The sequence below is a fragment of the Lutjanus erythropterus genome, chromosome 11 (assembly GCF_056507025.1).
Source record: "Lutjanus erythropterus isolate fLutEry1 chromosome 11, fLutEry1.hap2, whole genome shotgun sequence".
NCBI classification, from domain to species: Eukaryota; Metazoa; Chordata; class Actinopteri; order Lutjaniformes; family Lutjanidae; genus Lutjanus; species Lutjanus erythropterus.
The window spans coordinates 16,396,885-16,422,537 of record NC_139327.1 but is presented as its reverse complement, the minus strand read 5'-3'; the positions used below and the strand labels follow the sequence as shown (position 1 = coordinate 16,422,537).

Here is a 25,653-nt window from a genome sequence, read left to right as displayed (position 1 = left end):
ACTTTGACAGTTTCAGCATGTATGTTGCTAGTTGCTTGTTCCAGTAGTGGCCAATGTAGCCTCAAGCCTCTGCCCTCAAGCAGAGATGAGAAGCGGGCTACAGAAGTCTGCTCACCTCATTTATTTCTAACTCCTCTCCCCCAGATTTTTTCCATTTTCATTCTTGTAGTCTTCAGACCCAACTCCAAGGAAGGACACAGTATTAGTTTCTTCTAATATTTGCATTATTCAAATAAAGTGTGATCAAATCCCAACTTTTGACAAGACTCAGCTTTAGTTCCAAAAGTCTTTTTAATAGGCGTCTCATTTAGATTAAACAACATTATGATAGGTTCAAAGAAATCAAATCTCAAAGCTTGACGTCCATCATGTCCATTCAGTAAAGAGTGACCCCTGGATATATCTCGGTATGCACAGGGTCCAAACCACTTGGAGAAGGAGTGATAATCTGCAAGTTTCATGAAACTCCTTTAAAATGTGAATAATTGAGTTGGTATACATACAATTACAATGTAATTACAGTTATCTTTCTGGAGACCTTACAGTATTCATAAACAAACAACAAATAAAATGTAGGTCTAAGTTTATTCTGTACAAAGAAGCCAAGCCAAAAGAACCATGGGCTGGTTTGAGTAGGAAAACACATTTTTAAGCAATTCTATTTTTATAGTGAAGCAGAAGTTATATTCCTACAATGTATGAAGCAAAATTATAGACACGTGAAATAAAAAATATAGCAAGGATACTCAAATAGACTACAATAGAGTACACAACACTACAGATGCAAAACTGAATGGTTAATTTCAAACAATGGCTAATTTACAGTTTTGTAGCGCACTTCTTAGTACACACACTCACACACTCAAACCCAATCACACACACACACCCACACACACATGCGGGTGCTATATTTTGCACTACAAGATAGAAATATTTTGGATAGATTTTTTACCACGTGTGACCAGTAAAATTTCAATCCATTGTTGTTATGATTCCACAGTAATTCCTTATGTGAGCGAGTTACAAGGCATTTGAAAGTAATTACAGTAAAAATACATTTTCATAATAAGCAATGTACCATGAGAAATATGTATAAAATAGCTTGATAATAATAATAATAATACTGCTTGTCAGCTTTTCCCAGATCTCATCTGCGTCCACCACGAGTTGAATGTCACTTTGTTCCACGAGATCAAAATAGATATCACAGAGTAAGAAAAAGCTTCCCATACAAATCCAACTGTATAAACATTATACTAAGTTCTTGCTAGGTAAAGTTCCAAAAAAGCCAAAGTGGAAAATGAAATGCACTTTTTTAATCTTTTTTGACTGCCTTTGAAAATGAGTATTATAAAATGACTCTGCAGTTAAGACTTTCTATTATGAGAGAGCAAAGGCAGGATGTTGGCGGTTGTACACCTTTGGAAAAGACAGAACGAACACATTCAATCCTATTTTTACCTACACATCCTAAATACAGCTTTACATTTCCGTGTTTTTACGTATACATCACAGTTCCCCTCTACATCCCCTCTCGCCTCCTGCCAGGCTATACCCGTGTAGTGGAGTGGGTGCTGGGCAGGCCCGCGGAGCTGTAACCAGCAGGGAAGGTGCTGTACGGACTCATGTTGGACAGGCCCATCAGGGAGTTGGGGATCATGGTGATGTTGTTGGGCGTCATCAGAGGGATGTCGTCAGGGGATCGGCGCTGCCCGAGCGAATAGTCCAAGCTGGGTGAGACGTGAAGAGGATTGTGAAGGGCCTCACACTGGTTCCTCTGTTGGGACGACAGGGTCTCGTCGACAGTGGTGGTGTGGCTCACGTTGTTGCCCTTGCTGTCACACTGGGGACTGGGCTGCTGGGACGTGTCCTGCCGACTGCGCTTGTCCTTGCGGTAGTACAGAGCCGCAAAGGCAAGGACATTGAGGAAGAGCAGCGACGCCCCTACAGCAATGGTGACACTGAGCTCTGTGGAGTAATCTCGTGGGTTCGGCATGATCAGCGGACCCATCTCCCTCCCCCCTTCGCCATCGTTGTGGGCAGTAGATACAGGAGGCCGGCCGGTGCTGCCGGACCTCTTGCCGTTGGATTGGGTGGGATCCAGTGGGGTGACCTTGGTGGTGGTGGAGGAGTAATGGAACATGTCGTGGAGGTTGTAGAGATGAGGCACCAGGTGTTTCCAGAAGGCTACCTTGGTGGCGCGGTAGTGATCACGGATGCGAGGCTTCAGGCCGATGTGCAGGTACAGCTGGTCGTAGGGGTCATACTTGGACCAGGCCACCTCCTCGAAGCGGTTGGCCTTAGTGTGGATAAACTTGGTGTCCTGTGGCACTGGCTTGTTAGGATCCCTACAGACACACAACACACAAGACACACAAAACTTAAGTCATAAGAATATGTATATGTGTGTATGTGTGTGATGGAAGTCATTTTCTTTTTTGTTAGGAGCATCCCTTATGTGTCTTTGTTGACCTAAAATCAAGATTAAATGAAAAATATAATACTTTTTTTTTTTGCATTTTTATATCAAAATCATGGAAAATCAGTTCATTTTTTTCTTCTTATAAAACAAAATATGATGTGTCCTTATGTAAGCTACAACCAACCAATTTTAACAAATAATATCCAATTTTAACCATACATCCACTTGTGGTGCAGAGCTAAGAAGGCTGATTTATTTGTTAGCTTGCCAGCAACAACACAGTACTTTTGTGTTTCTTCCAAGATGTTAGCCACCTCAAACCTTGTTCTGGACCTGGTTCATACATGCTTTCTGTTTTACCCACTGCTTTCCTCCAGTTACTCAGCTTCATCTTTGGCTCAGAGTGTCTGCTAACTTAGTTACTGTTAGCAAGCAACAGAACTGGGCTCAGCAGCCTCCCAGTGCACACAGCCAGACTGGGACCGAACACAGTTTCCAAGACCGACAGGGAATACAGCATCAAAGTAAATTAAGGAGTTTCCTGAGCATCCTGATAGCTTAACTTGTTAAGCTACCAGGATGTAATTAACTGCTAACTGTTGTTAGCTCTGTATCAGCCCAGCTAAATTAGCTGACTCAGTTGTGGGATGCCAGGAGCCAAACCTGGACAGAAAACCATGCTTGTACTGCATTCCCTATGGTCAAACCTCCCATAATCTCAGAAGCCATGCTCAGTCCCAGTCTTGATGTGTTCACTGAGAGTTCCCAGTCCAGAAACCATCACCCACCACTGTGGCGGCGTAGTATTAATGCTCATTCAGTGTTACTGGTTACTGGAAAATGGAAACTAGAAACTGGAATTGGAAATGTGTGGAAGCAAATGGAAATACTCTTATTTCCATTTCATGTGGACTTTTAACCTTTTGCCTTTATTCTTTTCCTGCCTTTTTTGATTCCTGATTAGTTTCACCTGTGTCTCATTAGTTAATTAGCTCTTTATATATTTAGTCCTTGTGCTTCGTTGCCTCAGTGTCAATTTGTCTTTGTCAGTTTAGTCAAGTTTCCAGTGTTTCATAGTACTTATAAGACTCTGCCTGACGTGGAGATTTTTCCTGTTTACTGGATTTGTTTACTTTCCCTGAACTTCTTCATTGGTTTTGGTCTGTTTCTCCCTAACTGTAAGCCTTTGTATCTTGATTTTATTCATTAAAGTATAATTTGAAATGCTCCTGCCCAGCCTCCTAGTATTAATTTGAGTCGAATTCTGTTTTTTTTCCTGGTTTCCCTGCTTGACACTGTGAGAGAAGAAAGCTAAATTCATTATTATTGTTGATCCGTTTTCAGCATATCATCATATTGTGATGGCGTGATCTTATCAAAATATTGATCTAGAGACATTGTTGTCAAGATAAATGATTCAGAACAAGCTTTAATTAAAGACTAACTAAATTTCTTATTGATCTTTTTGTTTGACTCAGTGGAACACAAATCTTTCCTCTAAATATTATTTTGCTTATGTGATTTTACTTACATTCGCCATTCGAAATGCAAATGCATATAGAAACCCTGTTCATCAATTGCATCGCAGAAAAAGAATAAGAAACAACAGAAGGACAAGGAGGTCGGTCCATCAGGTAGATAAAAGAAAACCCACCAATATGAATGCTAAACTGCAAGAAAGAAAGAGTGACCCTGTAGTTCAAATGTCTAACAGCAACCTGAAAGCTTCACACTCAAATCTATACAGTACCTTCAATAAAGGCATTGATATTTGGTACCAGTATATTACAAGCAAACATGAATATACAGTATACAGTATACATTTCTGCACTGATTATTTTTGCCACCCCTCACAGTAAAGTTGGCAGTAAAGAGGTTTATGTGGTTTATGAGTACTTCTTAACCGCCTCTGCAGATCTTCTCTTCAACACAACCTTTTTGTTAAACTGTGCTTTAAACATTTATGTGAATTAAGCAGTAAAATTTAAAATCCATCACCTTTAGGAAGTCTGCCCAAAGTGATGAAACTTTGTTATGTGCGTAAAGAGGTTATCCAGAAACCTAAACTGGCTCTTTAAATGTGAGACAACATGGCGTTTAAAAAGACACAGCTTTCATTAGACGGTGTGTGCTGTATATATTATACAGTTTAGTGTTTAAAGTGACCATACAGTCAAGTATCACTTTTATGAGTGTGTAAAATTAAACTGTTTTCTACCTGAGTGGTGAGGTCAAATCTATTTGAGCAAAGGGGAAGCAGACCTATCTAACAGTAAGAGGTGTCTGTGCATTAATGATGAAGCTAATTTATGGACTTTTGATGTTGAGGAATTCATTTTAGTTGATAAACACTGAAGCACCACTTTTCATGTGCACTTTAACAAAAGAGATGTGCTAACTTAAGGCTGGATCCTACAGTCCTTTAATATGGGTGACAAAGGAAGGGTAAATGTAGCAGAAGTTACATGTTGAACATCTCAACATATGTAACATCTGTAAAGAGATATCTACATGTGAAGCAAGAATCGTAGGCAAGGGACAAGAATCGGCTATTGAAGCATTCTGGTTTCTTTTTGTAATCTAAGCAGTAAGTCACTGTTTTGCAAGTCACAAGTAAGTCTTTGCACTTCAGTTCCAAGTCAAGTCCTAAGTCAAGACTGACAAGTCCCAAGTGCTAAACCTTAAGTTTGAGTTTGTTTCCTAAACAAGTCATAATGCTTTTCACTGAATATAATGCCATTTTAACAACAAAGCCTCAACCTCCTGTTCTTGTACAGCTTCAAACGTTGAACAAATTGCTACATCTCTATCTGTAATTTCCAGCCTGCACATTTTGCTTACTAAAATACTTTTTTTTTTTTTTTGCTGACCACTGCAAAGTTTTTGAAGTTTTTGGCTTCTGATATAATTTTCCAACTAACATAATGTTATTTCTTCATGGTTCTCTCCTGCAACTTGATTGGATGCTGGGTAAGTATTCCAAGGTATCAAGTATTTTCAAGTCAAAAGGCTCAAGTCCAAGAAAGGTCAAGAGTCATCAGTGTCAAGTTGAGTTGGAAGTCTTTTTTGATTTTGTCAAGTTGAGTCTAAAATCATCAAATTTACAACTCAAGTCCAAATCATGTGACTCAAATCCACAAATCCAAAACCACTGCTGGGTAGTACTGACCAGTAACATCTTAGTAAACTATGGTTGCACATAGGTAAATGGTCCATGTGGAGAGGAAAAGAGCACTGGCCAAAATGCAATCTTGGAACCCATCGGTTATCGTCTGACTATGATTTTGAATTTTATTTGCAAATGCAGATATCGGTTTATAAAGGTTAAGAAAAATTTATTTTGTCATCCATTCTCGTGTTTCAAGTTGCTAATCTGACTTTAAACAATGACCAGCACACAGAAGAGGAAGTCTCAGACAGGATAGCTGCTGGTTGCATCAGAAGCCCCAAAACAAAGGCCATTGCCCTGAGAAGCTAAATCATTGTCAGATGATAGTTGATGGATTTTCAAAATTGCAACACGTTAGTAATAGCCAAGAAAGGAGTGTAAAATGGGATACTGGATGAAATTCTATTTCAACTACATGTAAATAAGCCACATTCATGTTTAAGTCCAAATGAAATGGCATTTCCAAAGTATCTAGCTTCCATGTCCTGCTGATTTCCAAGTGAAAAAGTATAGGTAGGTGGAAAATCCTGTTGGGAGGAATTTGATATGAACATTGAAAAGTAGGGGTCTGTCATAAAAAACTTGGTTGAAATTGGTTGGTTCAAGGAAAGAAAGATGCAGATTTTATTTTTTTTTTGGAATGTATCATTAAACAGGTGCACAATATCGCGACTGTAACTTGTACCGTGGTTTGTTGTGCTGTTACTCATACTCACCCACTCTTGGCGAAGTTGGTCCAGTAAGTCATAACCACAGCGCTGAGCATGATGTCATTCCTGGAGAAGTTGCAGGGGAACAAATCAGTGGGACCCACCATGGGGATGCCAAACACATAAGGCACCTCATCTCCGTGCGCTGAGTCAGACCACACCGGCTTCATGAGGCTCTGGCAGTGGTGGTAGAAGGCGTAGAAGTATGTAGGGGAGCCGTAGCGGGCGTGAAGGTCAGCCGTTACCACTGAGGGCTCCACCCACTGGTGATCGGTGAAGAGAGCCACCAAGGTCTTCCTCCTGGTCTCTGGGTTGTCCTTGTCAGCCCAGTCTGTGTACATGAATTTAATTGTCTCCCTCAGCGTGTCCTTCCCTTCAGGGTAGCCATACAAACTGTCTACAAAGTCTGACACAGCAAAGTCAAAGTCGCTGCCGGACACACCGTCCTCCAGGTCCATCACGTTCTCCACGAAACGCAGCCCCTCTCCCTGATTGACACCCAGCATTATATCATAATTAAGGAACTCGCCCTGCTCCATCAGGATCTCCGGGTCATCCGGGATGACGTCTCCATCAATGACAGGACCGAAAGCCACGCGGTATCGAGCAGGCTGGATGTCTTGTTCCACCAGCTCTTTTGCACTCTTCTTCTGCAGACAGGAGACCATGTCCACGGTGTCCAGCACGTTGCAGCCAACCCTCTCAGCCAGCATGCGAGTGTACTTGACTGGTTGGTAGTTGACAGCCCAGCTGGATAGTGCTGAACCGCTTTGGATGATAGCTCTGTGAAACAAACCTTTGGAAATAAAATCAAAACAAAAAGAGACAGAGGACAACAGAAGCCAAGAGAACAGTGGTTAGTTCGTTGGTCCACAAAATTATTACTACTAGAAGTACTATTATATTTCTGCACAAACCTTAAGAGAATTCTGAACTGCCCCTAGCAAATACATGATTCAGTTTACACTAATTGCTACGCACTATCAAAATCAATGATTTGTTAACACACAAACTTCAGGAAAACAAAAGCAAACAAGCCTACATGTGATGCACTTTGAATACTAGCCAGGGAGATAAAGCATTAAAAAGGAGTTAGTTGAGCCTTGCTGATGAGAAGCTGCTTAGAGAAGAGGACATAAACTGGAAATAGGATGTTGGCTCATTCTGTTGTTATTATAATGTCAAAAATGGCAAAAATACTTGCTTATCTCTGTTGATAACCTTATTTGTTGATTACTATATGCAGATGGGGGTGAACACAAGCCAAATTAATGATCAATTTGCAGCATTGCTCCAGAGAAGGTGTCTCGTTTTGCCTACTCTAGTTATTTCACAGATGTACTGTATTTGTACGATCGTTAATACTGTGTGTCTAACAAGCAGCATAGCTTACATATAGACTGCTGATGCCAACTGTGCAGTGGAGGGCCTGTGCAGGGAGCTGAATATGCAGTAACCCTGATCCTTCAATGTTGATACAGTAAACATGCTGCTCTGTTGAATTGTTTATATGCAGTGCGTCACCTCTGTCTCTGGGGATTTTGTATCTACCACCTAAAAATGACAAGTGATATGTATCAAGTCAAAAAATACTCTGCTGAGGTTAAGGCACATAGCAGTTGCTGGAAAGAGAGTGCAGGGACAGTGTCACTTTCTCCCTCCTCTGCTGTCATTTATTTAAAAATTTTTTTTTAGGGCAGCAGCTAGCTAGTCTACTTCAAAGACAGCCGGAGGTCTTTGTGCATTCGCTGCAGCCGAGCGAGGGCATCAAATACAAACCTCACAAAGGACAGTTGCCGCAGCCTCCCTGGCATTGATGGAAACGCACAATTTCTGCCCTTCCTGTGATTCTGTCCAGCATCAATGGGTGGACCAGGGCAATAATACGGCAAAGATAAGAGGTTCAATTCCCTGTCGGCCACCCATATTGAAATAAGCACCTTTGATTCTTGCAATGAGCTTTGGATAAGTGTTTACCACATGGCATGATATCCACTGAAAAGAAAGGTAACATTATAACCTGTTTTTGTTTTAAGTGGATACCAGATACCAGAAGCTTGTCACAGAAAATTCCTATTCTAGTTAAGACAGTAACACTCTAAGATAGGATTACTCCCAATTTGGTATTGCCAAATCATTTTTCATTTTTCCCATCTTAAATTAGGATTAGGAACACTGACTTAGAATCTTCTTTTTTTTTTTTCATAAAATCAGGTCCTAACTCTAATTACCACGGTTAAGTTCCTGTGGGTAATGCATACACTATACACAGGTATTTTCATCTACTTCCCTCTGATTTAAGTAATATTACAACAGTTGATAACATAAATTTGTAGTTTAAGCTGCGCTAGAATATGCCAGTTTCAACTAAAGCACTGCCAATATATCTGTGGAAAAAAGAAATATCAATTTTTACAGTCTAAAAGAGAAAAATATGTCCTGCTTCATTCTCACATCAACCTTGTCTGTAAACAGTGTCTTCACTCAAGTGTTTGCAATTACAGGAGAGCAATGCAAAATGGTGTTTTTTTTATATTTTATGGACAAACTTTGAAACTGTTTACCATTCAGTGCAGGTGGCTAAAAGAGGACAAACAAATCTGACACCGAAAGGCTGAAATATTAGTCAGTTTGGATGGTAAAAACTGAGGGACAGGTGAACGTGATGACATGGTGAAAACTTTGCAATGCTAGTGGGCTTCTTTAAGAGCTTCACATTTTAAGAGGCAAAGCTTTTAGGCTGATTAGATTGAGTAGAGGGGGAACAAAAGCAATCACTTACTTAACGAATACCCCCTTTACCCTACTCCCATATCATAACACTTCATCTCCCTGACAGACCATTTAGAGCTGGACTTGAAACAAAGAACGAAATTCCAAAATGATTAAAACGTATTGTTCAAGATGTAACAGTGACATCTGCAAGATAAGAAATTAATATGATTGAAGAAAAATGGAATATTACGTTTCGAGTTCATGGATTTTGACACATGCTTTTGAAATATTGTATTAATTACTACCTTAACTATACCTAATAATGCATATCGATCAAAGTCAGAGATAACTGAGACAATTCTTACCCTCTGAGTGGTGGGACAGAGTTAGCAGGCTGACACAAGAAGCACCGATTCCAGATCCAAACACTGTTATTCGACCCGGGTCTCCTCCAAAATAACCAATGTTCTTACTGATCCAACGGAGAGCTTGAATCTGATCCAAGAGCCCATAGTTTCCTTTTGCTGCCTGGTCACCAGTACTGAGGAAGCCTGAAGTACACAGACAGACAACAGAACCAGTGCTGAAGCAGAGATCTACAGTATATGTCACAGCTTTGATCTAAAGCTGCAGCCCAGCAGGGCATGTGAGTGAACTGACACCGTTTCCCCTCAGGTGCAAAATACGCCTTTGCTCTCTCCCACAGTGTCTTGACTACTTTAGTCAACTCCTCATAATAGTCTCCATGCAGCGGTGCCCCTCAGGAAGTGATCAGGGCTCCGCTCATCAAATGCGAACGCTCTCCCCGCAAGTCACTTCATAAAATTCAAAGTGCATAAATAAATAAATCTTTTGCTCTTTACATAAATTTTATAAAACCACACAGAGGTCACAGTTGCTCTTACAATTGATCCTATTACTTATTCCCTTGTCTAGTCTCATCTAAACAACGCACTGTTTTGAATGTTAAACACGGGGAAACAAGAAACTCTTGACCTTGTGAATGTTGCAACCCTCCACACTCTATTTAAATATTTTTTTCTTTCAAGAATGGCAAAGGCTGATAATCTTGTACAGATTAGATAAATCATTGTAAAGGAAGATGAATTGTGTTTTCAGTATAAAACAGCTTTTGCGCAACAAGGACAGGACACGACACTTACCATTTGCATCACTTTTCCCTCTGAGGACAACATTTGCATGCAAATCAAGCTACGCCATACCACAATCTCAGTTGCCTATATCATCTCATACTGTTTTAGAACTGCAGCTGGCAATTCTTTTCATTGTCAACTAATGTGTTGATTTATCAAAATAATTGGCGATTAATATAAAGGGAGGGATAGTTTGGATTATTTGATGTGGAGCTGTATGAGGTACTTATCAATAGTCGGTGTATTAGCCACAGTAAGTGCCAGTTGCCCCAGTTAGGAGAAGCAGAGAGGGGGACCAATATAGAAGCTGAGCAATGAACTGCTGTGGATGTGGTCAGCAACAAGAAGTATTTTAGCCACTTAAAGTGATATGGATTTTTTTTTAGGTAGACTGTCTTCAAAACCAACCAAACTCCACAGATGGAATCAGTAATTTTACCTCTTAGAACACAGTTCTTGGGATACCAGCAAATCAGTTTGTTAGTTTGTTTGTGTAATTGTGTGACTTTGGTGTTTTAAAGGGATAGTTCGTATTCACTGTCACACAAGTCACACAATAACACAAACAAGTTAACAGATCGAGGCAGTGCTAGACCAGCGACTCCACTGTTCTGCAAAGTAAAGTTACTGATTTTGCTGATGGAGTTTGGTTGGTTTGGAGAGAGTGAAATTTATATAACAGCAGTTTTCCGTCAGAAAAAGCTGTTTGATGGCCAAGTAACGCAGTGAAAATATTCAAAATATAACTTATAACTGATATGGATTTTTTTAAGTGGACCTTTTTAAGTGGCTTAAATATGTTTTACTGCTGAATCTGTCGACAGCAGTTCATTATTTAGCTTTCATGTTGGTACTCCTGTCTGCTTCTCCGAACTGAGGGCGTGATGTCCAACATCTACTGTAGGTATTACACTAATTATCAATACATATCTCATTCAACCCCACATCAAATAACCCAAACTATTCCTTTAATAGTTGACAACTAACTCATTAGTCAGTTAATTGTTGTAGCCCTACACTGTTTTACATTGTTCTTTCATCTCTCTACTTCTTTTTATGGGTTTATAACAGCAACACAATTGGAAATTAATGACCACCGTGACAGTTTATACTCTCAGATTAACCAGAAGCTAAACACCCCATTTGAAAACCCATTAAAAGTTGCCACACAGAGATGCCGTCATCACCTAATATTCCGATTCTGTAGTTGAGCGTGACAACAACAACATTCCCGTAGCTGGCCAGCACGCTGCCGTCCATCATGTTCCCAGTGCCCTCCATGTAGGAGCCTCCATGGATGTAGACCATCACAGGTCGAGCTTCAGAGTCCCTTATATCTGCAACATCCAAACACATACACATATGCTGAGCAAACGGAGACGACAGTAATGAAACAGAGAGCTGTTACTAAAACTTGATATCAACAGAATGAGTCAGTGTGAGTTCAGTATGAGTTATGGGTAAAGACTGCTTAGAAAAGGTGCTCAGAAGCAGTGGTAGGCCTGTGGGTTGGAAGCTGTAATGACATCCAGAAAATGCATGGTAAATACACTCTGACAAAGGGTGTATGAATAAAAAGGTCAAATATAATTAACAGCAGTTGCATGTAAGCACTCGACCAAGCATACTTCTTGTTCTCTCTACCATATCTGAAATTCTCTGCATTCGAGGTGGAAAGAGAAAAAAAATCTATTGATTTGACCTATGAGTTGATCTCAGTTGAGAAGAGAATTCTGTAATGCTGGAATATTACAGTTCAACATATAATATAATGTGCATGCACAAGCATAAAATATGTTTTATGTGTCTAGACTTTAACAGAAAAGTACCACACTACAGTGAGCACTTTTTATCTAGGGGAGACCGGGGGCAATTGTAACACAGGGCAACAGTAACACACAACGAAAAAATGATTTTGATGTATAAATGTTCCATTTTGGATGCACAGCATTTTACCTCTGCTGTATACAGTTTATATGACTGTGAATTTAAACCAGCATAAATCCAATCTGCTTTGGTTGTTGGTTAAAAAATAACATTCACAAACTACGCTAATGTCGGTGAAGAAGGAGGTTAAACACACTTCAGCCGAGACGCAAAGACCTGTCTGGTGCTCTCAAGGTTGAGATACTCTTGTCACAAGAATAATAGATCCAAAAATACTGAGGCGACAATTTATTTATTTATTTATTTTAATGAAGAGACTAAGGTTCACACTGCAGTTGGGGTCAGTGTCTGAAGATGCAGTGTGCATTGAAACGTTATTCTCTTAATAATATAAAAAGTCTTGTTGCCTCGGTCTGTATGCTACAGTGCTCTTGGATCTGTCTTCCAAATGTTTCCAAATGTTAATATAGATGTTGCTTGCTAGTATTCAATATTTTATCAGGGTTGCAAGAACAGAGGTCCACATGGTCAGATGTAAGCACCTTGTTTTTCTGTGTTGAAATACTTTTCTGTTGGAAAATGAACATATTTCACAAAATGTAAATGTTAAATTACTTTTAACTCAATTCAAATAATTGATAGACTTTGAATGCATACAATGCCTGACATCTAAAAGAATTTAAACTATATAAAACATAACTATGTCACACTGTTAGATACTACAGCAGTGGTGTGATTACTCTCGTCCTTATGAGTGAAAATGTATCAATTGTATTGTTAATAAGTTCCATACATATAGATGTTTCCTGTATCAAAAGATGACCAGTGTATTTCAAGTAGTCTGTGAGTTATGAAGGAAAATACAAAAAATGTTATGATTGTCCCCAGTCTCCCCTACTAGTACAAGCTAAAATAGAAACATCAATAAAAATAGAAAATCAATATTTCATGTTTCGAGACCAATTTGTTATATTAACTAATGACTGTCTTTAAAAGGGACTATGAGACAGATAAGTAGATAATGCAACCACTGGATCAATATGCACGGCAGCAGAGAACGTAGCACTTACTGAAAGCACTGCAACAGTTCAAGAAGACATGAGGTGCAGGAGCAGCAAACTTATGTAATCACAAATCAGACAACAACATTTTTCTTATTCCACTCAAAATAAAAAGAACCCCCACAGTTCCTCAGGAAAGTAAAATCTAGGAATTGTGTGATCTCCATCCACCAAACTCAAGCTAAAAGAATCCATGCATCAAGACTTTGAGCTCTTAAAAAATACCTTCAGATATATGAGTCTCAGCATGTGAGAAAGCCGCCCCCTTTTTCTTGTGTTGGCTCCCTGGGATTCACATGAGGAAGAAAACAAGAAGTACAGAATTCAAAATAGCACGGTTTGACTTATTTAATATATGGACTTATCAGACTGACAGAATCAGGAGAAAAAAAGATCCACAAATTATAGGCAAAAAGAAGAGTAGCCCATTTATGTACAGTATGTTTTAGCTATAAGTGCTCTCTGACAAAATGAAACTCTTTAGAGATGCGTGACATGATTACATTATGAGTTAGAGTAGAGTTATATATTAATTAAAGTGTTTGGAATTCTGTTTTTATCAAGTAAACAAATTCTTCTTCATTGTTATATATTTGTAGGAAATAGCACAGAGTGTATATGCACATGCCGACATGCACATATACAAACAGTGTTACCACTGAATGGCTTATTATCTGTATTGTTATATTGACCCGCCTGCCTCTGCTTTGACTGGAGTAATACATCTTTCTTGGTTCATTTTACTCTCTGTACAATTATATTTTAACACAAAGTGTCGGGTCGATTCCTCAGGTAAACCCCTGCAGGATAGTTACTAAGGACAAGGGCTATATCACTCACTGATGAATAATTAATCAACTCTAACTTGGACATCAGGGGACAAAAAATAAATTAGATAGTGGGAAATTCATAAATGCACTTTTTAATTTGACATGGCAAAAAGACTACTGAGATGAGAAAAAAAATGAAAACAGCAAAGGTTTCACATCAGTGAAACAAATAATAAAGTCACAGAATGCCTGAGGTGCATTTTAAATAAACAATGATCAAGTCTGAAGAAATAAAAATGTATAGAAGTGATGGGTTATGTTGTTATGCAAATGTGAAATTTAATTAACCTGTTTGTGTGCTGGGTGAGGAATGCTTTAGGCAGCACTCAGACCAGGAGCTTTGTATAAACGTGGGCTGCACCATTTTGGACGGCTACCTCTCAAGCAGCCTGTTTATCTGTTGTTGCTACGCTACCATAGAAAAGTCAGTCAAAGAGTGCCGTGTTACATACAAAAGCTGAACATGGTCCAACTTTGAATGCTGAATGTTTTGTGTTATACTGAATTCCTGTGAGGGAGGAAATCTCTTTCCCCAGACCATGTTTAACTGGTGTATTGTTGTAACCTGAATTAGAGAAATCCGTTTGTCAACACTTTGATTTAGACAAGATACAGCACCACAATGCTAATCTACAGATCCACTGCAGACAAACAAAATGTTCCCTTGCTAGATCATTTCACAGTCCTATTGGATGCAAAAGAGGGAGGGATTCAGCAAGACAGGAGTTGACTCCTGTACCTCACTAATTGGCCCCCAGCAGACATGCTGCCTGAACTCTGAACGAAGCAAAGATTCAGGAAAATATGAAGAAATTGTAATCCTCAACAAACATGGAAAGCAGCACTGCTAGCTTTACTAGATCTCCTAAGTCATTCTCCATAGTTTCCTTTGATGCTCGGCAGTGACGGCCAAATATGCTTGGCTCAGCATTTTAAAAGCTGAAAATTATTGCTTCATTTAGGTGGACCGATACTTGAACAACAGCTTACCTCAGCTATAATTTAAATTACAGAAGTTATTTTCATCATTACCAATTCTCTATTAAAGGTGCAGTAGGCAAATTAGTTGAGAGTCATTCCCCCGTTCCTCAAATATTTGTTTCAGGAATGAGACCGCACAACCAACTATCTGATGAACCTGTGATTGGCCAAAGCCCCCTGTCGCAGGCAAGGTTTCTTAAAGCCTGACAACAGAGCCAAGATGAGGACTTGGCAACCTGAATTACATCATTCTTAAAGTTCTCATGAAACAGCTAGCAGAGTGCATATTGGTTTTGCTTTTCTCTCAAAATGGGCAGCTCAGGAGGGACTTGTCGCAGACATTAATTGGTGTTTTAAAGTAGCCAATAGATAGCTACCAGTGAACATGTCTCGACATGGACCAAAACATCCAGAGACCAACAGAGGTCAACTTAATGACAGAGATTAGCCTACAGCGGTGGGTTTGGCCAACATGCATCTCAGATCATGGCAGTGAGTGGTTAACTAATTTACTTAAGCAGCAAGTAAAGTAATCTTTTCGTTGGGAAACACCGCAAACGACCTTGGTACAGTATTCCCTGGAGGTGACCCATCATGTTCACTGGGAGGCTGCTAAGCCTAGTTCTGTTGCCCGCTAACAGTGGCTAACAGTTACAATTAGCTACTTTTGCAACAAGAAAGCTGCGACAGCCATCTGTCCATCAGGAAAGCTCTGTAATTAAATAACTAAGAGCTGAAGCTGCACAGCCAGAGGATATCACAAGGGAAAACTATGCTTTGGTACAGTGATGTCTGTTCCCGCTGCTGACCACTCTGGTGAACAGGTGTATTCTCCTTTCACGCTACACTGTGTCATAAGCAAGAAAGTGTTTCATTGGATGCAAATTTGGTGTACGCCCACAAGTGCAGTGTGAGTCAACAGTTTTTAATAATTTTTCAGGAAAAGACAAGCTCTCAATTTAAAAAAGCACCAAAGAATATTTACAAAACAAGTTTTTTTCATTATTGAACCAGAACTGGCAATATAGGTGACATATAACGCAATACATATGTGATGATCTTAAACATCACCTCTAACTTCATGGGAACTTTAAAGATTAGCATGGAACATTTGCCCAGTGATGCCTAAAATAAACTGCCTATCTCAGCTTAAACTCCTGAAAAGCACATCTAACAATTGTGGTTCCTTCATAAGAAAAAAAGAACCCTACACAAAAATGCTTTTTATTTGTAATGAAACTGTGTTGAGATGTTTAAAGAGAATATATGTGGAATTTCTGTGGCTACATCCATTATTTCCAATGTTTAATTTTGAAGTAATCCAAAAGTATTTGGATCAGTAGCCACATTTTTTTTTTTTTAACTCCAATGGAATGCGTTACTAATTAACATACAAAATTTTTCCATGTAATTCTATTTATTTATTCAGTAACTGACTGCAAAGTAATCTGATCCAACACTGGTATCTCTGCACATTCAGTGGCACCAAGGCAACATCTTCAGTCACCATGACAACCAAAATATCAATACATTCCTGCTTATCAATGGGAACATGATTGTTATTTCAAATTGATTATGATTCCAACAGGTGAAACAATGATGACGGTGCTTTGGATGGTAAATCAGCCCTTGGCGGCAGCAATGACAGCCGTGATCACACACATGCTATATGATGATAACAGGACGACACCACCAGAACAATGATCTATGGTCATGGGAAGTCATTGCTGTCCATTTTTACCACACCAACTCACCATCCTCTGTCGGAGCGTAGATGTTTAGATATAAACAGTCCTCGCTCTGATCCTGAATGTATGTGGCTACTGTGTCCAGGTTATAGGTGAACCATATGGGCATCATGATCTCTGGCACGGTGTTGTGGATGTTCTGAGGGCACACAGGCATGAAGTGGGTAGCATTCTTGATACCTGACCAAGAGGAGGGCTGCTCGGGGGGCATGAAACGCTTCTCGCCCACAGGTGGAGCGGCATAGGGGACCCCCAGGTACTGATCAACGGGCCTGAGCACCTCGCTGGGCACAGGAACCCTGAGGCCTCGCAGTTTCCCAAACTGGGTGGTCACTGTCGGGTAGAATTTCTGGCTTGTTGCCTTTGTGAATGACCAGCAGGAGCATAGTATCCACCAAAGAAGAGCACAGTGGGTGATGGTTACAGTCCCTTGCTGATGGAGCAGGTGTGCAGGCAACAGATGGTCTCTAAATGTAGCCAGCCACATGGTCTGGGCGAGACGGTGCCCTTGCACAGCACAAATGCACACGGTAGTGTCTGCTCAGTCCCTCTGCACGGACCCTGTCAAACAGACATCACTCACTGTGCCTTTGGCTCCAACGGTTATCAAATCCAAATAAACCTCAGCCAGGTATGGACCACCCACACTTCCACTTTTCATTGCAGTGTACACAAATCTGAAAACAAGATCAAAAAAATGAGACAAGAAAACATCAGAACTGTGTGAAAATAATGCTACATTTTTGAGTCACAGTTTATTATAAAGTACTAATAAGATGTAAGCAATCATACATTGTATCAAATTAGACAAAAACTAGAAATAATATGTTCTTTATTAGACAGTATTAGATCCTGATTAGACTATATAAATATATAAGTATAATTAGGGACACATTACAGTAGAACTGAACAGTAAACTAAACTAGAAAAACCACAGATTGTCTACCTGAGTCACACCTTCTCTGGCTGATCCTGTACAATTGGCCGAGCAGCCATAACTGATGTCTACTTCTTTAATCAAGTCACATTATCTGCCTACAATATTACAATAAGTCTGTGCAGTTACCCATAGTCAAAATATGCATCTGTCTCTATAATTTTGGCCTTATATTTTTTTTAAAATGGGGAAATAGCTGATATGTGACTTCACTGTAGTTTATAGTACAGCTCTGTTGTAACATGTCTCTAATTATCTTCTAAAAAGTTTAATAAGAGGCTAACAGTGGGAAATAACACACTTTAGTTTACTGTACAGTACACCCCTAATTACCCTCTAAGAAAGTCTAATAAGGGTCTAATGAGAACATATAATTTCTAGTTTTTGTCTAATTTGATTCAGCACACAGCTTGTTATATCTTATTATTGTACTGTAACATAAAGTGTGACCATAACTGACTAGCTTTGGATAAACACATTATCTCCTGCATTTATCCTGAAGCTCTGAGTACATGCTTTTATATAAACTTCATATCAGTATGCCACATCCACTGTAACACTTTGATGCTAATAACCTGTTGGGATAAATTGCTGTCTTAAAAGAGCGAATTTATGCTATGACATGAACAAATCACTGAATACTGATCTCTGTGTATCAGAGGAGGAGGCGATGGGGGGAAGCTGAAAAATCCATCTGCTGTGATGTTGGAGTGATGCTGCGAAAGCATCTCAAGATAAAAGGTGTTAAGCACCCCTTCTCTTATGTAAAACCAACAAAGTGAACAGCAAAGAAAAGACACATCTTTAATATGCATCGAAGGAAGATTAGAAAGGCCCACACTGGGAGAGAAATATCTGACTTGATTGTGATGTTTCAGTGTTTAATATATCTCAAAAACAACAAATATCTCACATCATCAATGATGGGAATGTTTGTGTCTTTTTTGTGTCTCACAAGCAACACTGTCTGCCACATAATGGAAGTGTCTCAGAACAAACATGTCTGATGGGACCACACTAGCACCCCCCCACACACACACACACACACACTCATAAAGCACAGTAACTGGAGGTTAATTGAAAGGCTTAAGGAAAGTTTCGAGATAGTTAAAGACTATTTGAGTTTAACTTCAGAGAAAAAGGATCCTTTGACACTTCTTTTTGAGAATTTGATTTGTTCTAGTCTAGACTGCTGCCCATCTATTTTTTTTACTTCTTTCAACAAATACTAATGGTTACTCTGGGAAACAAAAATGGAGGGTGGCGGGTTTGATGTTATCTTTCATGATCAAAAGAAATGTATGCAAGCCATTCTTCCAAGCTGCATAACCGCTTATTCACAAAACAGTCAAAGTCAAGGAAGCCATAAACAGAGCAACAGTGACTGGTCGATTATTCGAGTAATCAGTGGATTAATCGCTTAAGAAATGCTGTTTTCAGCCTCTAAATATGAAGAGTCTCTCTGTTTTATATCATATCATATCATATTAAACTGAATAACTTTGGGTTTTAGACAGACATTTAACCTTGGACTTAAAGAAGCAGGGATGGATATTTTTCACCGTTTTCTGACATTTTATGGACCAAACAATTCATTGATTACTCTTCAAAACAATTGGGAGATTAATCAATAATGAAAATTGTTAGTTGCAGCCCGAACCATAAATTAAATCCTGCTGATTCCACATTTTTCTGTCATTGTGATGTCAACACCCCCCCTTATGGTGCATATATTAAAAATAATAAACTTGATTTGATTTTTCCAATTTCTACATGAAAAGTTACTTGATCTGATGTAATATTTTAATATGTGATAAAATATGGTGGAATGTAATTAAATGTTTTTACCCAAGTACTGTACTTATGTCCAATTTTGATTACTTGTACTTTACTAATGCTATGTTATGCAACTTTATACTTTAACTTCACTGAATTTATGGTCAAATATTGTATATTTTACTTCACTACATATATTTTAAAGCTTTAGTTAATAATTACAATTTAGGCAATGTTAATACAAAATATCAACTAATAATATATTTCACATTATCAAAGATTATGCTACCCAGTATCATATTATAAGTAATTTGAGTACCACCTTTGCCAGAGGTAACATTAAAATGAAGGAGGCATTAATGAATCAATAATTATAATAAACTACAATAATTAGAGCCTGACTGATGCATTGGTTGATGGATATTATGGGCATGAGATCAGCCTATCACATCTATAACAGTCTATATCAGTATCAGCATATATGTTGTCTTATATGCGCCTATATGAACACTTTTTTAACAGAACAAAATGCAGACTGTTATATTTGTCACCTTTCTAGGGAGAAAGTTATGTATTTAGATTTTTTTTTGTATTCAAGTTTAACATATACATATTATATTTATATCTATTTTGCCCTATTTGTGTTTTTTTATTAATATTTGTAATAATTATTAAAAATACTGGTGAAAGTTTACTGTTTCAGTACCACGGTCTTTTTTTTTTTTTTTTTTTTAACTCCCTAACATCAGTATCAGCCCCAAAATTCCAGTATCAGTCAAGCCCTAAATACAATATACATGATTCTGAATTGGGTCATTCTGTATAATTAGTACTTTTACATTTAGTATCTTAAATATATTTTAATGCTATACTTTTGTACTTTTACTCAAGTAGGATTTAGATTGCTGTACTGTTAATTTTACTGAAGTAAGGGATCTAAACACCACTTCCACCAACATGACATGACAATTCAGTTTGACTTTGCATACACATAACCTGTTGCCTAACCGTCCTGCAGTCACAAGTGTGTGTGTGTGCATGTGTGTGTGTGTGTGTGTGTGTGTGTGTGTGTGTGATGACAACTGACAACTAGTTACTGGTTCACCAGAGGCGCATGCCTCAGTAAACAGGAGAATACAGATTCACACCTAATCACATATGCATAGTGTACGTCAAATAAGGTATCAAATGTGAGCTCAGCCATGCAGAACTATACAGACAGCACACTGTGTTGTGCTTCTCCCAATTAACTACTTTGTCATCCAAAAATGCATCCGTCTTAGTCCTTATACTCTGGGACAGAATTTAGCATAATATGCTTGACATCAGGTTCTCACTGGCTCATCAATGAACAAAGCAAAAACAAGCTTGTTAACCTAATCAAATTTATTGACGAGTGCTGCCTCGAGCATTGTGAAAGACTGCAGCTAAACAGCTTTCCTTCAATCTGATGAACCTACCTATTAAGACAGAGGACAATTTCTTCCTCCTAATATGGGAAACTAATTAACCATAGATGTGGTGCATTGGCTTTTCTCTTTCCCTGCAGCATTTTGTTTACACTGGCAGGAACATAAACACCAATAAAGGCAGCGGCTCATTCTGTCTCTCACAGGTGTGCAGCAGCAGCTCATCACCTGATATGAACATCATCACAGTTTGCCCAGTTTCAAAGAACGGGACAGATCAGAGTAATATCACACAAGTTCATTTGAGAAATATTGTACAACTCTGCCCTAGGCCAACTTCGTCTGTATTAATTAACACTTATGAATGTTCCCCATAGCCAAAAAAAGGGACAAGACTGTCTACTTCTATCCCCTATCTGTTATATGACAATGATGTACGGCTTCCAAGACATTAAAATGGAAAAGATAGAGAACCAGATTTTTTCTGTAGTTCAGGGCACATCTTCTGGTTTGAAACTGACACTGATAATAAATCATTTGGAGGTAAAAATCCTCTCTGCTCACAAAAAAACCTGCTGTGAAAACGTTAGCGATTGTCAAATTAGCAGCTATATGGCTGTAAGGTTGGTATGACCAATCAGACTTGGTTAGCTGTCTCAAGCTTACGAAGCAGTAAAAAAAAAAAAAAAGACACATGCTGGGGCTGCTGTAGATCAAAGGGATAAAATGAATTCTTAAAATGAGCGTCATTTCCTTTTAAATTACACATGAATTCACGGTATCAGTCTCGATAGATCTGCATTTTTTGTGCTATTCAAAATCAAATCAAACTTCTAATTTAAATCACAGGAACAAAGGTAAGGTAGGGTTTTTTTTTAATAGGGCTTTGCACAGTATATGGGAGACTGCGGGTAATTGTAACGGGGCAATTGTAACACTCAGTTACTCCAATCAGAAATAAGCGAGAGTGATGACACTTGCAAGGAATTAGATAATTTCACCTTGGTAGACATTTTCAACAAAATACAGATTTTAGGTGTGATTTTCTTTTTTTTTTATTATTTGATGTGCTGTATTTTTCACGTGCTGTCTAAAGTTTAGAAGACTGCAAATTTAAATTTAAATCAATTTCATCTCGAGATTGTAAGTTAAAAATTAACATGATCAAACTATGTTAATATGGGCAATGCTAGCTAGCATACGAGTTTTTTTTGTTGTGGGATTGGGCCGAGCCTCATGGTCCAAAATAAGCACATTGTTTGCTTGTATTGAGACAATAGCCATATTTCACTAAATTTAAATGTATTTAAAGTACTGTCACTCAAGTCAAATAATTTAAATCTAGTAACCACTGGAACAGTTGCCTGTTTTTCTCCAAAAATAGAAACATACTTTTGCTTTGCCTTTACAAATAAAATCTGAAGTAACAGGATTAGATAGTACAGCAGTGAAGTGATTACTTTAAGGTGTGCTTTTATCTGAAATACAGTGAGTTCAAGTTACTGCAAGGAACTAATATTTTGTTATATAATATAACAAAATAAAACATCAGATAATGTCAAAAATAACATTTCTTAAAAATATACCTTTTTTTTAACTGTCTAATATAATACTCACTATTACTTTGATTTAAAGGAGAATCTGACCTGGTGCATTTAGAATATCTATATAGAATTAGCTGATCTTCTCTGGAATGGTATCTTTTGTTTATGGGTCAAATAGAGGCATCAGTATTAAATTGAGACTGCTTCATAACCAGTTGAAAAATCCGTGTAGTAGCTTTAATATGAGGCGGTTTTTTTTGACTGCCCCATACAAATGGCTGGGACTTCTTTCATTAAATTTAATATTATAGTCTTGACCTATTTAGTGAAAATATATCCAATATATTGTTACTTGGTGGACCTATTTATGTTTCGAATATCAAAATATGACCTGGGTATTTCAAGTACCCTGTGAGTTATGAAGGATAATGAAAAGAGAAATGTTACAGTTGCCCCCAGTCTCCCCTACTTTCCTTTTGTTTTACTGCAGATTGTCAAAGCAGCTGAATGCTGCCTTCAACTGGGCTGCAGAGTATCCTTTTTCTAACTTGTGCTCTGCGATGGGACAGATGTGGATAAAAGCTTTATAGCTTACACCAAATGGGCCATGTAATAAAAGTGAGCCATCACTCAGTCAAGTTTGATGCACTGCAAGTTTTTGGGCAATTTAGACTGGCAACAGGAAAAGGAATGAAACATTTCTTGACACTAAATCAAAAACGGAGCACAAAAATCAAAATGTTTTACAGCCATTACATATTATTCTAATGGGCTACTTTGCACCAGCCAGGTGTTTATGCATCACACCGGTGGTTTGGGTTAAAAGACTTGGGTTTCCTGGCACCCAATCACTTTAATTCCCATTTGACTGACTTGATCTCAATTACAGACCTATTAGAATGATTGCTGTAATCACGTTTCTCCCCCCCTCACCATTACTATCTCTACACCTCCATCATCGACAGGCACACAATTCAGCACCAATTCTCCAATCATAAAAATCTCTGGGACAACATCTTATCGATCAGGCTCTGGTAGCCCGGGGGCCCTTAACATGAAAGCATTTGAGAAGGAGCCTAGTATGTGTCAGACATTAGTGCTGGGCTCCCAATGTGCCCTTGTAATTCGACTGGTGTGTGGATCAAAACCGTTTTAGTGGACCCCCCCCCAAAAAAAAAATCCCCTCTAATTTAGCTTTGGAATAATAAAGAGCAGCAGGCAATGATGCAGAGAACCTTATAGAGAACATGCAGGTAGCACTCAACATAATGATCGGCGCTTTATAAATTAATGCACGGAGAAAAAGCACAGCCACAGCCCAGATAGCATCGACAAACTGCTGTACTGTGTGTGCGCTGCAAGCCTCACGTTGTGACTGACTGTGAAGCTTGTTTAATCTGGGTCTAGGACGGTGTTATTTTGAATAAAATGGAGAAAAAAATAAAAAAATAAAAAAATAAAAATCCCGAGGTAACTGACAGTCCACAGCGGCATATCGTTTAGTATTCGCTTTTAATGAAACAATTATCCCAGATGTCAGTCATCAATCTGAACAAAGATTCGTCCCGTGGAAAATAAAAAAAAAAATAGATTCATTAGGTTAACTCACCTGCTTTTACAGAAGCTGAAACACGCTCCATGTCGAGATTTCCTCCATACCATGCCCGTCAGTTTTCGTTGTAATAAGACAATGAGCTGCCGTGTGTTTGTGTGTGTGTGTGTGTGGAATATCTCCCCGGTTTCAGTATCAAACACACGGATCTTTACTCTTATCTCCTGCTTTGCACAGTCTGTGTGCTTTGCGCATTCACGACGCCAAGGTCAGGAGCGCCAACGGTTTTAATGGAGCGCCCACCATAGAGATCTCTCTACGGCGCCCACTGCCAGCGCGTTACTAGGCAACCACCGGGATACGCCAGTGCATTAAATTCACCCTCCAACAACCGACAAAATCCCAATTTAGAAACCATTAAGTAACCACCTTAACCCCGGACAGCACTCACGTATACTCACGTACGCTTTGTGCTCGGGCAGAACCCATCTACCTTTGACCAGATAAACAAGAAGTGTGTGTGTGTGTGAGAGCGAGAAGTGTGTGTGCAGGCCTGCATGCTGAGAAGATGTGCACTGCGAATACATTACATTTAATTGGCATAAGCCTTTTAGCAAATTGTGACAAGCATGGCAAAATGGGGTAGGATAAGAAAACGCCAGAAAAGCTGCAAAACATCCTCGATATGTTTTCCCCATTGGCTTTGTAATATGTTTTAAATGAGATTCCTAATCAACTCATCTCCTTGTAGCAAAGTATAAACAACATGGATTTGCTAATCAGATTTCTGTTCTCTCATCAGTCACTATGGGAATTTGTGTCTTTAAAAATAAAATTAAAAAAAAAGCGTTGCAATGACAGCTCTGGTACATCAGGCCCACAAATGTTTAACCCTCATCCTATCAACATACATGGACTACTCAGAGGCAGACTCAGTAATGTGGGGGCTTGAGGCAAAGCAAAGCGGCCTGTCGCATCCCTTGTTCACTCCCTATTTCAATTCTTGAATAATTAATAAGTCAGAAAGATAAGCTTTAATTTATGGTATAGTGTAGAGGATGAATTGAGGAGTCTCACAACCTCAAGAAAGAAGCTGTTTTGAAGACTCGTGGTACAACAGCAAATACTTCTGTATCTCTTGTCAGGTGAGGTGAGTATTGTCTTTTAATGTACTCCTGCAAATACATTACATTTAATTGGCATAAGCCTTTTAGCAAATTGTGACAAGCATGGCAAAATGGGGTGGATAAGACAACACCAGAAAAGCTGTAAACCATCCTCTGTTATATATTCCCTATTGGCTTTGTAATATGTTTTAAATTAGATTCCTAATCAACTCATCTCTTTGTAGCAAAGTGTAAACAACATGAAAAAACACAAGCGTGGGGTCCACTACATCTCTTGGAGTGTATAGTGGAGTACAGAGGATGAATTGAGGAGTCTCACAGCCTCAGGAAAGAAGCTGCTCTGAAGTCTGGTGGTATGTCAGTGGATACTTCTATATCTCTTGCCTGACAGCAGCATGCTGAACAGGCAAAACGGGATAGTATAAGAAAACACCACAAAATCTGCTAACCCTCCTCCAATATGTTTTCCCATTGGCTTTGTAATATGTTTTAAATTAGATTCCTAATCAACTCATCTCCCTGTTGCAGAGTGCAAACAGCAGGAATTTACTAATCAAACCTCTGTCCTCTCATTAATCACAATGGAAAATTGTCTTTAAATAAGAAGCTGTGCTGACAGTTCTGAAACATT

General features: G+C 38.8%; 1 protein-coding gene across 2 annotated transcripts; it reads right to left on the bottom strand.

Moving 5' to 3' along the window:
- Window positions 1-272: 272 nt before the first annotated feature.
- On the bottom strand, window positions 273-24,353 carry nlgn3b (neuroligin 3b). Of its 2 annotated transcripts, XM_084730976.1 has the most exons (7): window positions 23,953-24,353; window positions 16,684-17,354; window positions 13,344-13,403; window positions 11,358-11,507; window positions 9,382-9,567; window positions 6,308-7,097; window positions 273-2,348 (listed from the first exon to the last, which is right to left on the bottom strand). In XM_084730976.1, exons 2-7 carry the CDS (start codon window positions 17,162-17,164, stop codon window positions 1,550-1,552), a joined length of 2,466 nt encoding a protein of 821 aa, XP_084587102.1. In that variant the 5' UTR covers window positions 17,165-17,354; window positions 23,953-24,353; the 3' UTR covers window positions 273-1,549. The 2 variants fall into 2 exon arrangements, with proteins under 2 accessions (XP_084587102.1, XP_084587103.1); XM_084730977.1 differs by lacking the exon at window positions 13,344-13,403.
- Window positions 24,354-25,653: the final 1,300 nt, after the last annotated feature.